Source organism: Aptenodytes patagonicus, chromosome 1 (assembly GCF_965638725.1).
Source record: "Aptenodytes patagonicus chromosome 1, bAptPat1.pri.cur, whole genome shotgun sequence".
Lineage (NCBI taxonomy): Eukaryota > Metazoa > Chordata > Aves > Sphenisciformes > Spheniscidae > Aptenodytes > Aptenodytes patagonicus.
The window spans coordinates 40385060-40408643 of record NC_134949.1 but is presented as its reverse complement, the minus strand read 5'-3'; the positions used below and the strand labels follow the sequence as shown (position 1 = coordinate 40408643).

Sequence of the window (23584 nt, the reverse complement as noted above, 5' to 3'; positions counted from 1 at the left end):
ATTGATCTTTTTTTTTTTTCTCTTCCTATGAAACGCTGCTGTTCAAACAGCCAGAGTGAATTGTCTCAGTTCACTTCTTTAAGTCCCATCACATTCACTTGGGTATGGATGTCCTTGGCTGCTGAAAATCTGGCCCTTTAGTGCACAGGGCGACAAAGTAGTCCCCTGACCAGCAGTTCCAGAATGTCCCGTTTTCATATATTGCATCCATGCACACCTCCTAAAAATGAGGTACAGCAGGGCAAACATTTTCCAAAATAGATGTCATATATATAATATATACACATTCGTACATACATACCTTTATTCATGTGATGTCCAAAAATTTAAAAAAAATGTACACATTTATTACAAAATCGTAACAAAGACTGGACAGTGTTTTGCTCATTCTGGAAAGATGAAGCTCAGTAATACACAACTCTGGAAACTAACCAGAGACTGTGGCAATATCTTTCTTCTAAACAGTCAGATATTCTTGCATTAAGCTTGGCGAAAACTGCCTTTCAAAAACAGAAGGGGAAGTAAAATGAAGGAAGCAAACCTTGCTCATCTTTCCAAATGAAATACGAGAAGGATCTTCACATAAAAATGCACAAACATTTTTTATTACCAATAGTGCTACAATGAACAATGCAAATTTTGTTGTCTAATTTTTTGTCTTTTTTCTTTTTTTTTTGTTTTTACATTTTGGAAAACTAAATGGTAAACTTTTGTCAGTGTACTCGCTTGTCTTTACAGACCCAAGCTTGTCTGCTGGCAAAAAATAAAACAAAAACAAAAATTCAGACCCTGCTCAAACTAAAGGAAAACAATTACAAATTTAGTTGTTGGGCAGCACATAATTAGTAAGGCAGGACCTCAAATGGTGACCCTTCGCACGAGCCAATTGCCAGATCCTCAAGGAATTAAAACCAGGATGCCTGAGCCACATCAGTTCTGCAGTTATGTTGAGTATTGTGCTGAGACAGCCATACCCCAAGAAAAGGGAAGTCTTTAGAAGGCTTGCTGAGCAGGGTTGTAGTTGAAGGTTGATGGCAGATGAGGCCTTTCTTCTAGTTTGTCATATTCCAGATGGAACTCCTACAATTAAAATAAAAAAAAAAAAAAAGACAAAACCAAATAAAACAACATATCATTTACCTGTCGAGAACCGTTCGTTCTACCAGCTGTACTTGAAAAGCACAAATACGGAAGAGATCAAGTCCTAACTTATCTCAAGGCAGAAACACATGATTTTGCCCTCTGGGATTCTATATTTTAACTAGGAAAAAGTCAATATCCTCAGCCATTACACCTGCAACACGTAGGCTCTCCTATTCTTTTTAATGTTACATTACTCTCAGAACCCTAGGTACGATCTCAAGCGATTTTATATATATATACACACGCGCACACACAAAACACACAAATATACAATCATGGCATGAGCTGAATTATGAATAAAAGCTTCTGTCTTTCCACAGTTCAGGTGTACAGAGACTTATTTTGACATGAAGTTCTGGGGTGTTTTGTGCCATACTACCAGACCCAACTGTAAGTTAAACCAGCTAGGTTTCTCCTTCTTAGTACAAAATTGGGGAACATTATCTAAAATGCTACAGACAAACTACTGCAACCTATTCAAGCCAGAATTCAGCAAAATATTCCACCACATTTCACACTCAGATTTAAGCTTCACCCAACCCTCCTGTACATCTTGAGCTCCTTGTTCCTACATCATGCTTTGCCAACGTCTTTCATGAGGAATTCTGCTGGTGTTTTATAAACAACCACACAGAATAAGAATCTTTGCCCATGTGCTTGGATGCCACACAGGTTACTTGGTTCATAAATAAGCAGCTTTACGTCTCACTGGCAAAATCACCTGACTTTTGTTTGAGGATGTCTGGTTTGCATAACTGTAAAACACTTCACAGATCCAGTAGGAATTCGTATTCTGACTATAGCAACTACTACTACTACTAAGACTGTAACCGCCCCGATGTCTAAATGCATCTGATTATTATAGTGAAAAGCGCAGTTTCCTTCCCTGTGACCTTAATTTGTGCACACAATCCTAATTAGTGCACTGGGACATTTGGTGCTTGTTACTTCATTCATGCAAAAATGTACAAGGACTTACTTAAGCCTCATATTTTTCAGATCCTTTCAGCAGTTTAACTGTGTCTCATCCCCATTTTATCTTCGTACAAGAAGCAGAGCAAGCAGAAGCTTCAGAATTGTTCTTTAATGCTGCTACTTGGTAATTCAACAACAGCTACTTTGGACACACGCAGTAACTTATTTGGCCTAACTCAGTGGAGAACCTCAGCAGAACATCACCTGTATCTGCAGAGCAAACTTACTCCGCTATTTTTATATATGGATAGAAACACAGGAGTAGTGAGTAGATCATTTTAGAATACTCCCTAAAGTGATTAAATAGTGTAATATTTCAGTTTTTACAGGTAGACAAACTAAATTAAAGACCAAGTCAATGCAAGACCAGAAATAAAATCTAGGAAATCTGACTTCTCTTCTTTAAGGCGAAACAAGGTGCATCTAGCATAGAAAGAACATTTAGCATGGTAAGGAAACAAAGTAGGGGAAAATGCTAAGCATTCAGTGAGCCTGTATTCCCCAGAGAACACTGTCCCTAAACCTGGAAAATCCTAGCAAAACCTATGTGAGGTCACAGCCATCTGCACTGAAGTGCTGCACATCTGCTTCATTTCTGGTTCCCTGCTCGCTACTCCAACCAAGGGGTTTTTTTTCAGTTGGTTGGTTTTTTTTTATTTTGGTGGTGGGTTTGTTTGGCTTTTTTAGGTTATATATACACAAGTCAATTGCTTTTGGCATTCCTAACTAACACTGCATGCCAGCTGGTGCATGTTCTCTTGTTGTGCAGATACATATGCATGTGCTGATACTGAAGAGATGCCTGCTCCCTCCTTTTGACAGAAGCAAGATGAAGGTGTACAGATCTATGCGGGTATTTTGGTGTCAAAGGCTGGTTTAGGTTGGGCGGATCTTCAGCAATTCTGAAGTCTTTTTATAACAGAAAAAATACCACTCAAACTTTTCTCCCATTCATGGCTTTCGAAGTTGCCATTTTGCACATAAACGTGGAAGGGTCTGCAGATCACTATCAATCTGTGGTCAGCTGTCGGGGAATTGCTTCTTTAACAAAATTGTAAACAAAGAGAAGGGTTAATAGCAAAAGCTTCAGTCAGCTACCTGAACCTCCACACGCTCTGAAATGCCTTCAAAATTACCCATGGAAAACGGCTACCTAAACTGGTAAGACAGTACCAGTAGCCTAAAAAGGGCTTTCCAAACTTGAGGTGGTTGTGTCCCTCCTATTGGCAGTAGTAGCTGTGAGCAAAGTGTGTGTCTGAAAGAAATGCTCAGTAGCTTGAGCAGTCCTCTGTGTGCCACAAATTGGAAGCCCCTCATTTAGAAGAAGGAATATGATTTCCTACTGAAGTTTCTTTAGAAGTACCTGAGTTGATACTTCAAACTGTCATCGATTTTTAAAATAAACAGGCTTAGAACAGCCTTTTTGATTTGCATCCCAGTGTCAGCAATGCTCAAGTCCAATGTTCAGTAGTGTGTAAGAACACCTAAAGTTATATCTGACAATACCAAAAAAAGAACTCATTGACCAAATATTTTTGAAAACTAAAAGACAATTATTTATTACATATAGAAAAATACTTGTATTACAGGCATACTTTATGTTTTTGCTTTTGATTCCAGGGGCCGCTGTGGTTTAGGATGTGCACAGTAGCACTTGTATGTTTTAATATAAACAGATACAAATAAAGTGTAAAAATGCCATTTATCCATTGACAAACATCTGTTAAATTGTTTTATTTTCCACATGGAAGTAATTATTAAAAATTAAATACCTTTTATTAACCAAGAATAATGAATACTAAATGTGTGTGGAAACTTATAGCACATGTACGACACTAAATTGTTCTATGCAAAGAAATCAATCACTTCTCGCGTCATCCTGAAAACTTGTTTTGATGGTAAAGTTACATCAGCCTGCACGTGTACAAAGAATAATAGGTAAAAATCCTAAAGATAGAAGAGAATTGCTTAAGGTGATCCATAGCATTAATAGACAAAACAAAACAAAAAGTTAGCCGAATAGGAAGTGTCCTGAGGACAAAATATTCCGGACTGTGTAAGTCCACCAAAGGAGATGACAGAAATCCCACAGTTAGCTCAAAAATTCCAAATGGGACCGAAAAAGCAGCATTTATACTGGCTTAAAGATAGATGCAGAGATCCAAATTTAAATTAGGGGCCGAATTAAAATGCTATGGCACATCTCTATTAGAAGAACAAGTTTAACTTTCTAGCAATTATAAAAGTATTTCAATTAATATTGATCTTAAAAGGATGGGGAGTCATTTAATATAGGCAGCAACCCTTACTAGCAAATAAACACTTGGAAATTTAACCTTCTCTCCCATAAAGAATTCCACGTTTTGTAACTACAAAACCAAATTAAAAGGGTTTTATAATCTTGTTCCTTAAAAGGGATTAATTCTCCTTACTTTTCAAAGGAGAAATTCCAGACAGTTTCCTTCAGACAATTTAAATCGGGATTTCAGTAAATGTGCAATTGTAGAAGGCATTTTTGGTCCCATATCCACTTCCCTTCCTCTCTCATTTGTCTTTCTCTCATGTCTCCTCAACAACAGCAAACTCTATAGCCAAATCCTCAGTGAAAAAATCAGTGTCTTTAACCATACTGTACTTTCCACATGCCCTAGGATGAAAAACCATATATACAGACATATCTGTAATCAGCATTTTCCTGCATTTTGTTTTGCATTTAAGGTGAATTTGAAGTTTGTTTTCATTCATATTTTTTCACTATTTACTACCATGTATCACCATAGAAGTAATTTGATTTTATTTCCTAACAGTTTAGAAATTGTCTCATTACTCAGCTGTTTTGCTGCATTTCCATCTTCGGTCTATTATCCATTAGGAATACCAAAATAGAGCCTACGGCTTAATAAAACAGATAAATATATTTATTTGATGTTTTCTTGAAAGAAGTCATCCAGTCTACTTTACTGGGCTTTGTTAAAACCATTCTAGGACACTATCAAAAAATCTGTTAAACCACGTCTGGTTTATGTTTTTACAAACTTAGTCTTAAGATTGAGTAATATTATCCAAAGTAAACAGCTATATTTCACTGCATCTATCGTAATGCAGTATAATTTAAAACAGGCACAATAAATACATAAGCTCATAATGCATAATGCACCGTATCTGCAAAGCACAACACGTTAAAATATGCGCTGCCCTATATTTGAGCATATACACTAGAACAACAGACAAATTTATAAAGCACCTTGAAAAACAATCGAATTTGCATATATAAGAGACAGTAATTTACCAGAAATAATTCTTGTCCGACTGCTTCAAAAAAGGACTAATGAAATCGTTAAGCAGCAATTACTATTGTGGCCTTCTAAGGAACTGATATTCCCAGCATTCACTAATAATGTAGCAGTTAGTAAGAGACTGCAATTTATCAGAATTCTCTTTTCCTTCCAGCTACTTATATTTTTAATTTCCTGAAACACTAATTAGTACTTCTGCGTTTGTTCGAAAAAAATTACTTGGCCATACTTTTCTTTGCATTCAAAGCAACGTGGAGTTATCAAATACTGCCATTCTTGTTATGGTAAGTCTATGTTAGTCTTCCTCCAAGGAAATGTCAACTCCAGAAATTAAATATCAGAGGTAACAACATTGCCATACAATGCCAAGATTACACCTGACATACGTAAGTTCTTATTTATCATAGATGGAAACATCACAGAATTATTTCTAGCAAGTGATTCCTTTTCCATGTAACAAAATAGCTATTTTTCCCCAAATCCTTCTCTAGCTTCCTGTGATCAATACTCAACTTGCCTGCTGTATTTTGCACCAAACTAAAATTAAATAAAAATTTCAAAATAATATTCCAGTTCCAAGTTTTACATTAAGAAATACGCAAGCCTAAAAGAAAAGATATTGTCTCTTCCTATGGACACTACTCTGTGTGTGGTGGGGAAATCACGTTCCTTGTTAGCTTACCGCTGGAGGTGCAAATCTTTAGAAAATACTATCCCTCTCCTTACTAGCTACCAATTGCTTCTTAAAGTTGGGGGAATTATTTTCAGCATGCAAAGTAAAGAGAAGAGAATCTGTGTAGATCTTGGGCAAAATCATTTGGAGAACAGTAGTGATTCATCTCTCTCTTTCACCGCAGTATCTCCAGCAATGCCTACCAGATGAAGCCAGCTCTACTTTTAAAGAGGAAGGATGTAATGTGCTAATTAACAACTCAAGCACTGGGTGCTGAATTTTGGGACAGCACTCAGGACTCCAAACAGAGAAAATACTGTCTTCAAAAGTAATGCTTAAGCATCAAGTAACAGCTTCACACATTTACTACAGGTAGAAAAAGAAAAGACACTAAAGAGGTTACTAAATCTTATACAATGGGCATGACTACCTCCTAGTAAAAAAAAAAAAAAAAAAAAAAAATGTTGTGTTTCCACATAGGGTAAAAACCTCAATCTGATCCATCAATACATGCACCTATGTGAGGCTCTTATTGCTCATAAATAAATGGAACATATTCAGTTGACTCCAAAGAAGAAATCTATCCTTTCAAAAGGTAACTACTTCCCCTCTGATGATCTTACGTAATAATAAGTTAGCTTTAAACAGCGTCTTGGGAAACCTAAGAAAGTATACCAAGCAGCAAATAAATAATTCGACTAGAAATTAAAACTTTCCTTTTGTTTGGGTTTTCTTTTGAGGGGAGTGATGCTTTTGCTTAAAAGTTCTGGCATTACCTTGCACAGATGAAAAACCGTAAAAGTAGGACTTGCCATTAAAACCTTCAGTTTTTATGAAAAATCTTGGTTTTCTTACGGTCACAGGAAAGGCAGCAGAGGCAACGAGTCATGCATGCAAATGGACTGAAGAGCCTCCCATATCATTAGGGGCAACTAAACCACTAATTTCTGAGGGGAGCTTGCACAGGCTAAGGAAATCTACTGGGGGGAGGGGGGAAGAAAAAAAAAGATCATCATATCTAGTTAATCTCTAGATGATGGCAAACCAGTATACTGGCTAGGAAGAAATGTAATGCACTTAATAGAGGGGAGGACACTGAACTCTACTCCCTTTAATTTAAAGCTGATGTAAAAAACACATCAACAGACATCTAACTATCTAATGCAATATTTCATAATCTCCAAGTGTATAGATGCAACTTGCTCACAGAAATGAAATGCCTTTTCAGCAAACAATTCGTAAGTTAGGCTTCAGGTGAAAAGATTTCTGATTAAATGAAATACCTAAGCACGTGGAACCACAAAACATAGTTCCAACACACTGGAATCACATCTGTTGAGTTGAAGGCTTCAAGATTAATCTGGTCTGATCTGTTAAGTGTTTTTTAGAGAAAAGCAACAGTGTGATACTGTATCTAAAGAAGGTCTGACATGGAAGTTTTATGTTTGCCGTTTCATCGATGAATCCAACATGTCAGTTAAAACTTGAAGCAAAATCATGCCACATCCATAAAATCTCACATAACCAAACTTAAGTGGGGAATGAGATTCTTGACAAACTATTTAACTCAAACAGACTCTAGGTAGGTGTAATGGTTGCATGTATATTGTGAATTTATCTTTTTTTCAGCTCCAGCTGGAGCTGAATGCATCACCTAGTAGGGCAGGCTATTTTCAAAAGAGCATACCTCTTGCCAGGTTAGTGAATGTTAGCACTCCTGATTTCTCAAATAGTGTTTTCGCACATATCTGCATTAGAAAAATCTTTGCTTTAGTGGAGAAGAGAAATCACAGGAATCAGGATACAGCAAGGAAAAGGCATTGTACAAGATGGTCTTAAAAGCTGGAACTGGAAGTGGGATGGTCTTTGAAGCTGGAAGATGCTGAAAATTAATTATCTTTGGGGGAAGGTGGAAAAAATGAAGCACAATTCTATGAATTTCTTCAGCTAACAAGTAAAGGGTGAACATTACTGACGATATTCATGGACAGAAAGGAACAAATAGATTATCGGAAGTGGGAAGGGAGAAGACCATAGCTTTCAGATTTTTTTTAAAGCCTCTTGGCCTAGAATACAGAAAACAAGCACCATGAAAATATGCCTCCACCCTAAAAGAAGTGATTTATTTCAAAGTACTCTGACACTGAAACAACAGAGCACAAAAGTCCTGCAGTATGCTCAAGGACAGAAAATATCGGGGCGGGGAGGGGGGGATGGGGACGGGCGGGGGAGGAACACCACCAAAAAAACCACAGAACAAAAACCCAAACCAAAACAAAAAAGCCAACCCCCCAAATAACACTCCGCATAGCTAGTTTTAATTCCAAAGTGAGAGGCGGTAGCTCCCTATTGAATTTTCTAAAGCAAAACAATAAAATATCTGCAAGCACAGTTTCTGAAGTGCCAAATAATGCTTTCTATTCTATAATTCTGTACTTGAAAAAAGGTTTCAATCTCAACAAAACTCATGAGTACTACATCCTTGTACCTCCCAAAGAACACAGCAAATAGAGAGACATCTCCTCCTTTTCCACAAACAAGCCAGTGTTTTAGGCAATCTCTATTCCCTCACACATCCGAAATTGAGACAATGAACTTAAACAATAGGAGGTTAAAAAGTTTGAGATTTTTGGGGAGGAGGTTGGGTTTTACTTTTGTCCTTTCAAAAATACATGGTTGACAGACTTAAAAAATCTGCACAAGGGAAAAGAGATACCTTAGCTACTTTCCTCCAGTTAAGACAGTCAAAGAAGTAATATGTTCCCCTCTCGTACGTATTGGTTTTCATTGTTGGCTCCATGCCGGGTGCCCTGGTGATCCATACTCGTTCTTCTTTGTGGTATCTCCAATCCCGGTTAAATCTTTCATTTTGAATAGGAAGGAAAAATAATTTTTAGTGTTATTTATCTGAATTTGACTTCGTAAAATACAATTTTAAGGGTTTAGATCAAAACTATGCAATGCATTCAAAACCAAAACAAAATTTCTAAGACATCATTATACCTGTGATCTCATACCTCTTCCATACAATTATTACACCTCAAACTAATCACATATGAAACTTTAAGAAGTCTGGTAGGTTCAAACAACAAATTCTTTTTATGATTATTTACTGTTTTTCATTTTGCTGAAGATAAGCTAGATGTTTAATGATGACTGGCACTTGCCACTTTTTCCACAGTGTTTCATAATAACGCAAAATTCATGAGACAAACTTTTGATTTCTGCTATATGAATGAAAAAAAAAAGTACAAAATGGAACCAAGGTTGGAGGAGGTATTTAAAAAAAGGTTTCCAGCTTTAGATTGACTAAGCGTCTGTTTTCAGTGTCTTAACTTGTTGGGTTGTTTTTTTTTTTTTTTTACATCTACTACTTCATTACTGCAATAGATTAAATCATATAAGACTGACAAAATAGTTTGAACGTACAGCTCTACTGCTGCTAATAGCTGTAATACATCTCCTCCATTCATGTAATAGAGATAAAACAGGAGATCTTCTCCATATCGGCCAAGTTTTATTGCAGCCAGCTGCAAAAGATTGAAGAAAACGAGGATGAAAAATCACAATAGATAAATGTTTTAAGACATACTATCCCACTTAAATAACACAAGGATACATCCAGAACGTGCTTCCATCCTACGTGTGTTGCAAAGGATACTCTAATATAACAAGAGTAATAATTGTTAAAACAACAATTTTTCTTCACTTCTAGTTAACCTTTCCAACTTAAAAGATACAACAGAAAAATAAACAGAAGTAATGAATCAGCAAGACAGAATTTTCTCCCTGCACCTGTGTATCCTCATCTACTTTTTTTTAAATAAAAAAAAGTAAAACCCAAACATTTACATGTATTTGCTCACTTCACACTCTATTATGTAACATTACTACAACTTCTTACAATATTTCTCAGTGATCCTTCTTACAGAACTACAATAGTTGAAAGAAAATACATCTAAGAAAAAAAATCCCTATTCATGTAGATATGGAAAGCAACAGATAAACATGAGAATATCTTGAACCACAATTCTGAGCTTATCTCAAGAAGAAATATCTCAATTTAATATGGCATTTGAATATTACAGTATATGGATTATAACGAACTTCTGCTTTGCACGAAGGGCACACTTAAAAACATAATGCGTTCTGTAGCTAACCATGCACATTCTCAGCTTTGTCTTCCCTTTCTTTTTCTAAGGTGGAATGCGTGCATGATGTGTCCAATTAGCGAGTTAATGCATCACTGTTCCTAAAAAGACTGAGGACATCCATAAAATGCACTGATTTTGAACGTTACCTATCTGAAAGAAAATTTAGAATATTACCGGTAATAAATTAACAAAAAACAAGCACACACACACACGTACTCACCTTGTCCCTAATGTGAATGTTAGTTAAGTATTCAGATGGAACATGGAAGTCTAAAAAAGAATCGGAATTGATGCAACTATTAAGACATGTAAATGAATATAATTTGCAAATATTAATATTGAATTAAATAGTTATTTCTCTCTTACCTATGTCTTGAGGTCGACAAGGTGATGATGCCCAGGGTGATGCAAATTTGGGATAAAGATTTCTGAAGAAAAAGAAAAGCACAAATTTATCAAAACTAAAAACAAAAATCAAAACAAACAAACAAAAAATCCCCACAACCAAGCTCACAAACCTAAAAACCATACTACGCAACCAAAATCGCTACCTGGCATGAGAAGGAAAGAGAAAAGGAAATTTCCAGCCCACTACCCTAAAATAGTTACATTTCTTCATTTTCTTTTTAATACGCAGAGTAAGATTGCGTTTAAACTGCCATGGGAATCTACAGAGCCAAGATTTCCTTTTTAATGTATCATTCCTTTAACTTAGGTGCCAGGGATCCCAACCCTTTTTAGGGATCCAATTTTACACAAGGTTTCAATTTGCGTAGGAACAGCTGCCACAAGCCTGGTGGGTTCTGATTTATTAGCCTATGATTTAAAAGGTGAGGAAAAGCTTATACTGGCAGATGTTATTTTTTTTAAAACTAACCAGTAAAGATTTTACTCTTCTAAATTTCACTGACAACAAATAAATTGAATCCCAGCACAACATGAACACAAGTCTATTATAATTTAATATTTTCCTTTTATATAGATTCTGCTAACATATATTAAAAAAAAAAAAAAGGAAGCCATTAGTTTAATAAAGAGAAAATTATGAACCTTCAAACTCTACTACAATGACCGATGTACTGACGAATGAGTTTTCTAATTAACAGTTAAAAAAGTGAAAAAAAGGACTGAGCAAAATGTACTTTTGGCAGGTAGCTACAGCCTGCTTTTAATTATCCATGATAACATGCTATTACGGCAAGTTTTGTAAATGAAACTTGAGTATGATACACCCAATCAAATCTTGCTTCCTTCTTGTCAAGGGCCTAATAATTACTATTTAAAAAAAAAAAAAAAAAAAAAGAAAATCAGAAACCTACCAAATTACCTGAACACAACCAACTCCCAGCTGAGCTATATGGGCCAAAAACTACACTGATCAAGTGGTGTCAACCTTACTCTAGGCTAGTTAATCTTACTGTTAGCAAAAACTTATGCTTTAGAGCCTGAAAGAAGATTTCCGTGGCAGAATCTGCAGATGTTGAAAAGAACTAAACCATTCCTTCTACTGAAAGCATGGATAGGCATTGCCCCAAGAAGAGGAGCGTCCTGCAACGCCATCACCTCATGCGTGCCCTAGAGGTTTGGTTTCCTAGGGCAAAGAATCCAGGATTTTACAGACTCGGGACTGCACCTCTGTATGCAATAAAAACTGAAGAGTTTGTGCACAGCATTCCCTCTATGATACAAATAAAACTCTACTAATTTAACATTTTTCAAGGAAGTATTGGACAGCCTACAGTCTATTTGATGAATATTTCGGAAAGCTTCTGAACATGAAGAAACAGCTACATAATCTCTGAAGAATTAAATGTACTAATGCTGCATTTTTAAATTTTTGTTTATGTAGAATTTTAAGTTATCCTAAGGAATTAGAAGCATATTTCTTAACAAAGAAATACAGGACTGTACAGGCAATACATAATCATTCTTTCAACAACCAAAATAAATCTTAACCTACCTGCACGGAAAAATCTATATAAAACTAGGAGTTAGAAGGGTTAATTCAAACCATTAGAGATATATACAGAATTCTAAAATTTTGTTTCTAACAGCACATTTATTGTGCTAAGTGTTTAAGTCAGACAGGTATCTTTACCATCAGAAGTACCTCACAAGGCAGAAAATTTTGGCTTTCCACATGTGAAGTGCTTTTAGTTTTTCAAACGACAGTTCATAAAGGAAGCAAAGGATGTTTAACATAAGGCAAGATGGCAGGCCAGACACTGAGGACTGCACAGGCTGTTTGCAAATCTTTTCTGTAGTATAAAATAAACCCAGCTTTCTGATATAGAACTGTCTGGATAAAATATTAGTGCTAGCCCCTCCAAGACCCTTAATACCCTATACACAGAAATTAAATGTTAAAAACTTCTAAAAATCCAGCTATTTACAGCATATCTGCTAAAGAAAAGCAGCAGCATGCCAGGTATATATACTGCTTATGTACAAAGACACACTAATAATTTTGATGATCTATTCAGGAGCTGCATAACACAGCTACAAGTCATCACATCAAAGCATGTTTAGTATTCCTCTGCAATGAGGTACTAGTTTTACGTAGACTTTCCAATAGGTATGTTTAAGCTTAAACTTTATGTTAGTCATTAAAAGTAATAAATAACATTGAATAAAATATCCAATAGTATCACCAAAAGTGATAACACTATCAGAATCACTACTACTATTCTGCATGCCAACATCTAGAGAAAGTAGCTATATAACCAAACGACATAACTAAATTCCACCTGTATCTAGGAACAGCTCAAGAATTCAGGTACCGATGTACTCGAAATTATTTTAATGAGCAAAGGCATTCTACTTTCAGCTGATCATCATCAAATTATGTTTGAGCAATCCATACTGAGAACAGCAAACTACTTCAGTATCATGTAGATCCAGGAGACCCATCTCCCAGTCAGTGCTGTAAGCTCTGGGACTACCAAGGAAAAACAGCAACCCATGGTCAGTATAGCTGTTCTTTGTGCATTCTCTTTATGTTGTGGGAGAAGGGGATGGGAGTGGGAAACTACGGGATTCAATGGAGGAGTGACCTGCGAGACTAACACTACAAGTGAAGAAGATATTACGTTAACGTTAACACATTCTGCAAATAACTACAGACAATCGTATTTAGAAGGCTGACTTTGGATGATTGTTTTGAAATATTTTTAAAAATGCCAATGGCATAACAATTTGACTAAGTTTTGATGCAAGCTCTACAGAAAGAATTTCTAGAAGTGGCAATTTCTAAAAAGTTACATCTCTAGAAATACATACGTAAATTCATGCCAATTATTTCAAGACAGGAAAAAAATCAGGAGGCATTTTTCCTATGCTTTCCCTCTCACCTTGATATCCACATTCATCAGTCTTCCCTGAACTCATGCATTCAGAGTGCAGCTCCATATAAATTTGTGAAACATGGAAACTGTGTGTGTATGCTGTTTGGTCTTTGTTTTGGTAATACATTATGTGCAAAACTTAAAATGCATATACTACTCTGTCTATAAGGCTAACACTATGTAAATCCCTGCTGAAACAAAATGATGGGAGATTCTCAGCTGAAAGTCAGAGTACCAGAAATTAAATAAGCATTTTTGTCCAAACTGATCTAGGTTCCTTCTATAACTAGTGGAGAAAGACAGCCACCCTGGGCTGGTGATTCATCCCATCTCATCTATCTTAAGCACTTATTTCACCACTAGTGCAGTCGCTAACTGCTTTTCTCCCCACTGCCTCTACAGGAAGCCTAGATGACTAAACCTAGGTGAACTGAATGACTGCAAGTTAACTATAAAACCACATTTTCATTTAAAATAATCCTTGGTGCAGGGTAACACTGCAGATGCTCTGTTCGTTATTACATCAATATAAATCGAATTTACCCCCCAAACTGCTGACAGTTAAGTGTAGATATCCTCAAGGAATATTATTATTTGAAAAATAATGTATACATGAAATTTATTAACAATACACTGTCAATTCCTTGAAGAAAGTCCTAAAGAAGTCAGGAGAATAAGCAAAGCCACTAGGTTTATTGAAAGCTTGCATAACAAGATCTCAGTATGCCTTGAAGCACAATTCTCTTGTTTATGAAAATTTTATTTTACTGTCATTACATTTTCAAATTTTATTCGCTAAAATATCTTGTGGGTTTGATAGTCATGTGACCTAAGTGAGCCTATTATGAATAACAGCATAATAAAACCAAAACTGAAGATAGTACTAAAAACCAGAAACTTACTCAGGAGAGTTGAGATTGAGACCTAGTGTTGTTAAATCACTTCCTAATGCAAGATGTACCATTCCTGGATCTGTCTCTGCTGCCCTGATGAATGTTAACAAGCCAATCATTCCAAACTGGTCCGTCACCATCCCTTGAGGAATGTTGGTAACCCGACCTGGGCAAGAAGAACAAATTAATTTTCTCCTTTCAAGAAGTGGAGCAATCAACAAGGTGATCTAAATGACCGTCAAAACTTTTAAAGAAGAAAAAGTGGAATGACACATACCATCAGGTAACACCTGGATCCCTTTTTTCTGCTGGTTGTTGTTTTGCGTAGTTGAACTCTTATCTCCAGGAAACTTGGGCCCATCTGTGCTGGATGATGTTTTGCCTGATGTACTCAAATTCTATTAAAAATAATTTGCAGAGTTGGTATGATGGAAACAAACCAAAATGGAAAAACTTGTTGACCGTATCTTTCAGTCAAGTGCTCTAAACCAATACGTCAAGTCACTCTAATAAATTAGGCACTACAATTGAACCAAGCTGAAGCTCTTGAGTTGTTGACAAACCTTATGTAATATTTACCACTTCCTAAAGTATACCTGTCATACAGTAAAAAAGCTAATAATGACCCTACAGCTTGCAGTCTAAAAGGATAAGAAGATATTTTACACCTGAGTTTGAATACAATGGATATGCCAAGTGCCTGTGACTAGAGGATATTTTGGACTCATCACATCATATATTTTTCCCATACAGTCTTGCTCCCACGTAACACTCCACAAGGTAGCAACAGGTAATTCAAGCCAATTTCAGGTGCAAGCAATATACAGTTGGCACATTTGCAACTATCGGGAAAGAGACGTAAACACTATGTCTGGCAAGAAAACTGTGATTGCACTCCAGGAGCCCATATACTGACAAAAGATATCTTCCATAACTATTATTTCTTACTCTTTATTATTCTTTAACACAAGTCTACAATAACACAATGTAATCACATCTACTCTCTCCCTTCCTTAGTGTATTCAACACTAACTGTATCAGAACATTTTCCACATGATAAACCTGGCCACAACATTTGGGGGCTAGGCTTCCCCCTGCCCCTTTTTTGAACAGCTGCATTTTTCAGTTTTCACATGAGTTTGTAGTCACATCTACTACCTACTCATCAGTATTAATGCCACCCTGATTAACATATATTTTGTAATTATAAGTAACAAAACAATCAGAAACTAGAACACTTTGTCAAATACTGTAGGAAACTCTTCTCTGCCATCCAAATTTTACTCACCTTTCATTTGTAATAAAAAAGCAACTTTTATCTAAATCTTTCAGAGTAAACAATGAAAAAAACCCATAATCTTATGATCTAAGCTATATATCTAATGCATGATAATTACAACAATACTTAAGATACAGTGTATCCCACTAGTCTACAACATACCCATGAATGCAACGGTCTCTAATAAAAGAGCTTGTTCCCTGTGATTTCATTTCCCCATCAAGAATTTTACCTTGAAGCGATATTGTACCCCCTAACTTTTAAAGGATTTGACAGCTTTGAAGAAAGATGTTATAATGTGTAAATTACTACTACTGATGAGAGGCATCAACAGCGAAAAATGAGCTGGAATTGGTAGAAAAAGAAATTATGAATTGCAAAACTTGAAAAATATATATCAATTCTCAAAAATAAATTTGGAGGTGTTCTTGCAAGTGCCTCCCTGGCCCCTCCCCAAAATACAAAAGGATATACAGAAGTCATATGAAACTAAGAAAGCAAGGTCGCAGCGACTGTTGGGACAAAAAACTTCCTGAGAAATTCCATTTACATAGTTATATATGAAATGCTGCTTACACAAAATTTCTCGTTAATTTAGAGAGGCAAATTTGAAAATCTTATATTACAAATATAGTCACTGCCCATTTTAAAATACAATCATCAAAAGAAGTAAGAACACTCAAAATGAAAGAAGATTTAAGGTTTACTTACAGATTTATTGTCATCATTACTCGATGTTGGGTCTTTGTAGCTGGAGCCTGGTAATGCTGGAAAATCTTCATTGTGTATTGAAAAGTCCTGCGACTGCTCACTTGCTGGTTTTGTTACCATTCCAACTATCATCAAAATGAAAGCAGGAATAACATTAAATGACTGCTAAGTAAAGAATTTTCTGCTGTTGATCTTGCTTACTGTCCATTTTCATTATGTGCAAGCTGTACAGCAGAAATGACTTTCAAAAAAAACCAGGTAAACCAAAACAAAGCATATTCATTTAAAACATCCACACATATTAGCCTAAAGCCTCTTATTTAAGCGTGAGCTGAGAAACACTCCGGGTTAAATTCATAGACACATCCACTGCTTTAAGAATGAAGCCCAGTACTTTTACCAGGAACAGCACCTGTTTTGCACATCTAAATAATCAAGTAATCTTTACAGGCATTATTAAAGCGGTATTTAAGGAAATCCACTGATGAAGGAAGGATGTACTACTTTTAAGATTATAATACATTTTTCCTCCATCCCCTAATTGCATGAAGAGTTTCTTAGCATAATCTCTTTAGAAGCACGTATTCTTAAAGGATGCCCAGCTAACTTGCAACAGAACATATCACCAATGAAATACTTGCCTGTGACATAAGAACGACTCCTACTTTCAGTATGAAAACTGAAAGCATTTAGCCTGCAACTCTCAGTGCTCTGACCCTAATTTAAAAAAAGTAGGCCAGTCACATTGGAACATGGATTCCGACTACTGAAAAGCAACATTCTTTTTTTTTTTTTAAATGCCAGTTAAAAAAAACAAAACCCAAACCAAACCAAACAAACAAAAAAAACCAACCAAAGAAAAGCCCCCACACAACACACCCAAGGGCAAATATTCTTTGCTGAGAGACAGAGAAGTAATACAGTGATTTGGTTGCAAACAACATCGCGCTAGAGGAAGAGAAGACAGAAGTAGTCTAGGGCCTGTTTTTCAAAGATTCTTAATAGATGTATAGGATCTAAAATAGTTCAGTAGCTGACAGTGTATATGACTTTCTCCAGTATGCTGAAGTTAGAGATCAAAGTTCCTTTATTTTAAGGGAAAAAAACCACTGAGTTAATCTTGTTTCTGCTGTTCACCCTCTTCATTCAGAGTTATGATTTCTTCCACTGGATGAATAAAACTGATAATGAATTAACTGTGTGTTGCATATTCTCATTCTATCTAAAAAGTTGTTTGAAGTCTGATTTTCCTAAATAAGCTAAGCATGAAGAAAGTATGTCTCAGCTCAGTTTCAAACTTTTTTTTCCTTGATCACAACCAAAAGTGCTCTCCACTTTTTGTTGCCGGAGGCAGTGTCCAGTGCATCTCATATCCCTATTTCTTGATTGTTTCTACCACCATACCCACCCCCTACATTAAGCAGATGCTCAAGATAACTCTTCAGAGAGAGAAATTTCTTTCCTGGTTCACCACACAGTTGTGCGAACAGCTATGCTAGCACCAAAACGGGGAAATGGTGTAAGCACAGGAGCAATTACAGATTTTTTTATGCAGCAGTGCTGCTGAATGTTGAACTCCATCTCCATGCTGGAAGTACATCTGTGTGGATCTCCTTCCTACCTTCTATCAATTTTCCATGTAATGGCTTCTCTTTCAGAGACAGACAAAATCTCATGTAAACCACAAGCCGTATTAGCTCGCCACTCTCAGTGTGACTTTTCAGTGTCTTTATTTGGGGAAATGACTTTTCCCTTTGTGTTTAGGAGCACTTCAGTTTAACTCGTTTAGCTCTTTCTCACAGCTATCTTAAGCAGAGGGCCCTCGTTACACCCAATCCATGAGGCTACTTCTCCTGATAAGACAGTATCCATTATTTCTCTCCAATTGAAGTTGGAGATATCTCTGAAAAACACTAGCTGTTTATAGTTAGAAAACACTGGGTTATTTTTGGTTGGAAATTTGACAAGTGTCACAAAAATAACTTTAGGTTATAAAAGCAACTTTTCAGAGTAGCTGATGCAACATGCATGACAATCTACTAAAGCAGTAACACAAAAAAAAAAAGTATTGTGCCTCACGCTAAGCTTACCTGAATTTTTTCCAGACCCAAATAATAAGATTTGTATCCACCTTAAAGTTTTTCCTTTTTTTATTTTTAAAGCTGTTCAGCAAGAATTATATAAGACACAGACTTGGAATCTGACTGATAACAGTTGATGCTTACAGGTTATTTTTTGAAATCTGATATTCATCATAAGAGTGACAGTGAACAGTACTACAGCAAGTACTACCAATAAAGAGAGAAAATATACAGTATGTTTACAGCTGCTGACTTTTTACACAATAGCATCTCTAGTAATCAAATATTATTTCTAAAATTTACTACTCAGACCTCGGCAGTTCTTGTATACATGCAATCAGAAAACAACCTATTGCCTAAGAAATGTCTAGAGTGAGCAGCTTCGGAGTAATAGTACTATACAGACTGAAAACCCCAACAACCTCTATTGATGGGGAAACTAAAGCAGATGAGCTCTAATACTTACAAAAGCCTGAGGGGAATCTCCAATCACAGAGATATTGATTATTTATTTTAAAAAATGACTTAGGAGCTCGAGTGACAGGCATTTTTGAAAAGACTACCTATTGTCTTATGAACTGCAAAAGGTGAATCAAGCAAATACCAATTTCATTCAAAGAGCTTTCAAAAGTATAGTCTTACCATAGGGTGCCCTTCCAGCTAAAGGGTTTATTAATGGAGTTGGATTGCCACTTCCTTCCCTTCTGTTTCTGTCTGCTAGTGCTGGAAAATCTGAGAGGTCCAGTCCTGTCACATTTTCACTTCCATCTACAATAAAAACAGGTATTTTAAATTCCCTTACGTTTTTTTATTCAAAGACTTCATTATGTTCAAGATAAACGTAGGATATATTTTCTTTCTTCAAGTTGATCTTTTTACTCCTACTATAATTATTACAAATAACTACAGCCTCTGTGTTATGAGACTAGCTTAAAGAGCATCAAGATGTTTGGGGTTTGTTTTTAAACAATAGCTAGTCAACAGTATTTAGTAACAAGGTCTACTAATTTTGAATTAAAGACTGCGTACAGAAAATACAGGCAGACTATCAAAATTACACTACTAGGATTGGTAGCCTGTTCAAAATTTAAGGAGCTATCAAGAAGAAATTTGAGAGAAGATAATAACCCATATTAGCAGCAGCATCAAGGAGCTCTTTTGTCCTTAGATAAGATAAGATACAGCTGAAGCAGCTGCAGAGCCAATGCAGTGCAAGTTACATGGGAACAGTTTTTGATTTGCAAAAATACTACACAGGCAAGGCCAGAGCGGCGGCTCTATAAAGATGTCACAAGGCCCTAGGGGATGCCCAAACTCTTCCACTCTGTGATGTCACCAGCACCTCAAGTTGCTTCACAGCCGCCTACAGAAACATCAGCACGGACAAACCTAAGGCATTTATGCACAAGGATATTTTCCCCTCTCTAGTTCATTAAATTCAGGTGAAGAAGTAATTCCCAGAGAAAAATCACAACTGAAACAACCGATTGAAAGGATCACATTATAAACCAGCTCTTCAAAAGGAGTTTGGGATTTCAGAAAATGCTTTCCCACTCTTTTTACCCTATATAATGTTTTCATAGAAAATGGATAAATCTTTTCTTCTCTGATACCCTTTTCCATAATTGGAATAATTCCATAAACTGTTTTGAATTTCTAACTGACGAGGTATAATCTATAGTCATGTGATGTACAGTAGGTATTCTGCAGAATACTTTCACTTTGACTTCAGAACTATTAAAATCCACTGTTACGAAGTAGTAACAGTTTCATAGCACCGCTCTTGGAGCAGCATTTCGATGGAACAACTGAAAATTGTAACAAAGTTGCACTCCAACAGAACAAAGTATTTTCAATTAGACTTATTTAGTCAAAAAATCTCCCTACTGTACTTTAAGATCACCATTAATCAGAGTAAACTCACCTGTTCCATTAAAAATGTTACTTGATAAGGAGTTATTCATTCCAAATGCCTGATTTCTGTTCATCCCAAATCCAGACATACTGTGAAAAAAAAATCCAGGAAGTCAGACAAAAGGGTACACATACTTTGTAATTTCCAGTGGAAGGCATTAAGGGGGAAAAAAACCCCTAAGACACTTAAATTATTTCAAGCTTAAGCACCCCACATTAGCCTAAACTCAGTTTTTAATTATTTTCCTTTATACTTCTGAAAACTCTGAGCAGCAGCAGGCACTGCTCAATCAAGACAACTGGAATGACTTCAAAAGAACTTACTTTTTTAATAGCCACTGTGTCTTAAGACATCTGTCAACCAACAAGGTATGACAAACATGATCGTTGCTCAATAATTTCATATAGAAAAATGAGGCAGCAGTAAATGCAACAGTGAAAAGTCAGACTGCAATCCATTTATTTGCAGGTGGGAAGCTGGATCATGGAAGTGATCAAGTTTGTCATGACTCAGTTATAAGCTGAACAGTTATGGTGTGCAATCATCACCATGTACATATGGCACTATTACGAGCATCGGGATGGTCTCTGCCACACAAGGACACCAGCTAAATTAAAGTTTCATACAGTCAGGCAAAAATGTTTGAAGACATCTAAGTATCATATAGGACTACTGTGGATGGAAAGACACCCTCACAAATCATCTGCTTCATTCTGTGTGAGCTAGAGATGTTGAGAAGCCCAAAGGTAGGCCCCAGCTGAGTGAAATTCTGAATTTCTGCCCTGTGGTTTCACACATTTCCCACAACATTCATTTTTCCCCTGTAACAGGATGGAAGTTGATGTTTTAGAAGTTTCCGTAAATAAAAATGTCAAATGTTTTCCTAGTGGAAATTTTACCTACACGGACTTTTTCCACAGTTACAAATCTGAAACCTTTCATTCCAATTTGAAATAGCCCTAAATGCTTCATTTCGGATTGAGACATCAAGAAAGGGAACAGTTAGCCAAGACTGGTCCTGTCCCGCTTTGCTTCCCCAAGGTGGTGTATTTGAAAGACATCCAGATCTTTGACACCTCATGCATCTGAAGAAACACATTCCTGGTATCATCTGTGAATTCTAGACCTGGTGAAAGCACCAACAGGAGACAACTTGATCTTGAGGGCATATAATCTAGCCAGATGACAGACAGTATTTCTCAGGCAAGGGGTTTTTTGTTTGCTTTTAAAGTAATTAGAAATAACCATGTTAAGAATTTCAGAGGTACGAAAGGGACTAGGCCCCAAAATGCATACCTCTGTACAATTACTTGTAACCTTTTTTACCAATGTAACTAAGAAAGGGAAAGTGAAGTATTTTTTATGTTCAAAAACCTAAAAACTTTCATTGCTCCAGCTAAGGCAACCATTCAGAAAACACTTCTTGGAAGTGACATAATTCACGCACCTGTCAAGGAAACACCAAAATTTTGTTTTCCAAGTATAATTTCAAAATTTTGTGAAATATATCAATTAACAATTGGATATGTACTACTATTATACTTCTGTAGGCTAATAAACTGTGGAATAGGAACTTGTCATTGTTCCAGTGATATTTCCTTCTCAACTTGTAAAAATTGTAGCTTCTTGAAAATGAGATATACAATGCAAACAGTGAAAGATGAGGATTTTAATTCAAATGCTCCTACAGACAGGGATTTCATTATCTACCCTACAGCTGAATGATACTTAAACAAGCACTTTCTACACATATATCAGTCTCCAAAATCATTGTCCTCTGCATGTAGAGTTTTTAAGTATATTACTATTTCACCTTTTGTGATGCTCAAGTTTCAAAAATTATCTTTTTAAATTATCATCTCCTTTACTTGCCGCTATACATGACAGGAAAGAAAAGGCAAATTCTGTGTAATCAGAGGCCAGGTACAGTATCTTCTTACACTCCAAGAACATAAACCACTACTACCAAATCTCTATTGCTGTGATTGAGAAAAGCATTTTTATGCCTCTATCAGTGTGAAACTACAGAACTAAAAGCCTGACCAAGTTTCAGATAACCGTGACGTTAGTTTTCACCTTCCTTTATCCATTTTGTAAAATACTAGAGTGGGTCAGAGGTGGCACCTGACTGCCATGAGCTTGTTTGTGCTCCGTGTAAGAGTCAGTCCCCTAAGGAAGGGCCTGAAGGGAGAAAAAGGATGAAACCAGGAGCACAGAGATAGTGAGGTTGTAGAATGAAGCCTGGAAAGTAGTCAGCTGTTCAAAGCTCTGACTACACACATTAAATAATTAGAATCAACACACTTTTTACTACAAGTTTATCAGTATGAACTAAGCATAAACACAGAACCAAAACACAGTTAAAGCCTAATGATTCATTATGTTAGAATCTTGCCCAGAGTTAGAAAAAGAGCAGAAATGATTGAGAAGCTTTTGGCATCCAAACGAGCACCAAATCCTTAAATAAATGTCAAACCACTGTTCTCTATATTATTCCAGAATTTAAAGAAGTAAAATACTAGGTCCCTACTGTGTCTGAATCAGTTAACTGTTCTTCCAGAATTGTGCTTTTAAATCTTGCCTTACTTCTTCCCAAACTCATAGAAGAACAGTCTTAAAATGGATGCATATACCCCAAAATCAAGAAGTTTCAAAAACAAACTTGGGAACACATGAGAAACGTCACACATTTTAAAGAAGCAGCAGTAGAAATTCAATAGTCAGAAACAGAATTTAGCTTAAAGGCCTCAAAAAGCTTGCGTGAAAGTTAAAAGCAGCTTCAAAGTTTATTGCCAGGAGATGAGAACACACAAAGCAGCTTTCCAGCTTTATTCTAATGGATAAAAATTAGACTTCCAGAGCAGCATTTAAGCACGTCCATGGCTGTACAGGGATGGTCCAACTAAACAGCCTTACCTGTTCACAGTAAAAGGTTGTCGAGAGGGTTGCTGCTTTGGCATACATATTATGCTTGGAGAGCTTCTGTTGGGGCTGCCTAACCCTGAACTGCTCATGCTGTTTGTCCTGCTGGGAATTCCAATGCCCTGACCAACCTGGGAGTGGTTCATCATATTCCTAGGATTCATAGGCAATATCCCCCTGAAAGAGAAAAACCATCCA

At 36.3% G+C, this 23584-nt stretch overlaps 1 protein-coding gene across 3 annotated transcripts in view; it reads right to left on the bottom strand.

Moving 5' to 3' along the window:
- Positions 1 to 585: 585 nt before the first annotated feature.
- The window catches only part of CNOT2 (CCR4-NOT transcription complex subunit 2), a 96744-nt gene continuing 73745 nt past the window's right edge, over positions 586 to 23584 (bottom strand). For all 3 annotated transcript variants that reach the window (XM_076332864.1, XM_076332845.1, XM_076332855.1), the window contains 11 exons: positions 23381 to 23563; positions 20474 to 20553; positions 19192 to 19317; positions 16469 to 16593; positions 14756 to 14876; positions 14488 to 14644; positions 10608 to 10669; positions 10462 to 10511; positions 9517 to 9617; positions 8804 to 8948; positions 586 to 1080 (listed from right to left, as the gene is read on the bottom strand). In XM_076332864.1, coding sequence (XP_076188979.1) covers positions 994 to 1080; positions 8804 to 8948; positions 9517 to 9617; positions 10462 to 10511; positions 10608 to 10669; positions 14488 to 14644; positions 14756 to 14876; positions 16469 to 16593; positions 19192 to 19317; positions 20474 to 20553; positions 23381 to 23563 — 1237 coding nt within the window. In that variant the 3' untranslated portion in view covers positions 586 to 993. The remainder of the gene's footprint in view (positions 1081 to 8803; positions 8949 to 9516; positions 9618 to 10461; positions 10512 to 10607; positions 10670 to 14487; positions 14645 to 14755; positions 14877 to 16468; positions 16594 to 19191; positions 19318 to 20473; positions 20554 to 23380; positions 23564 to 23584) is intronic.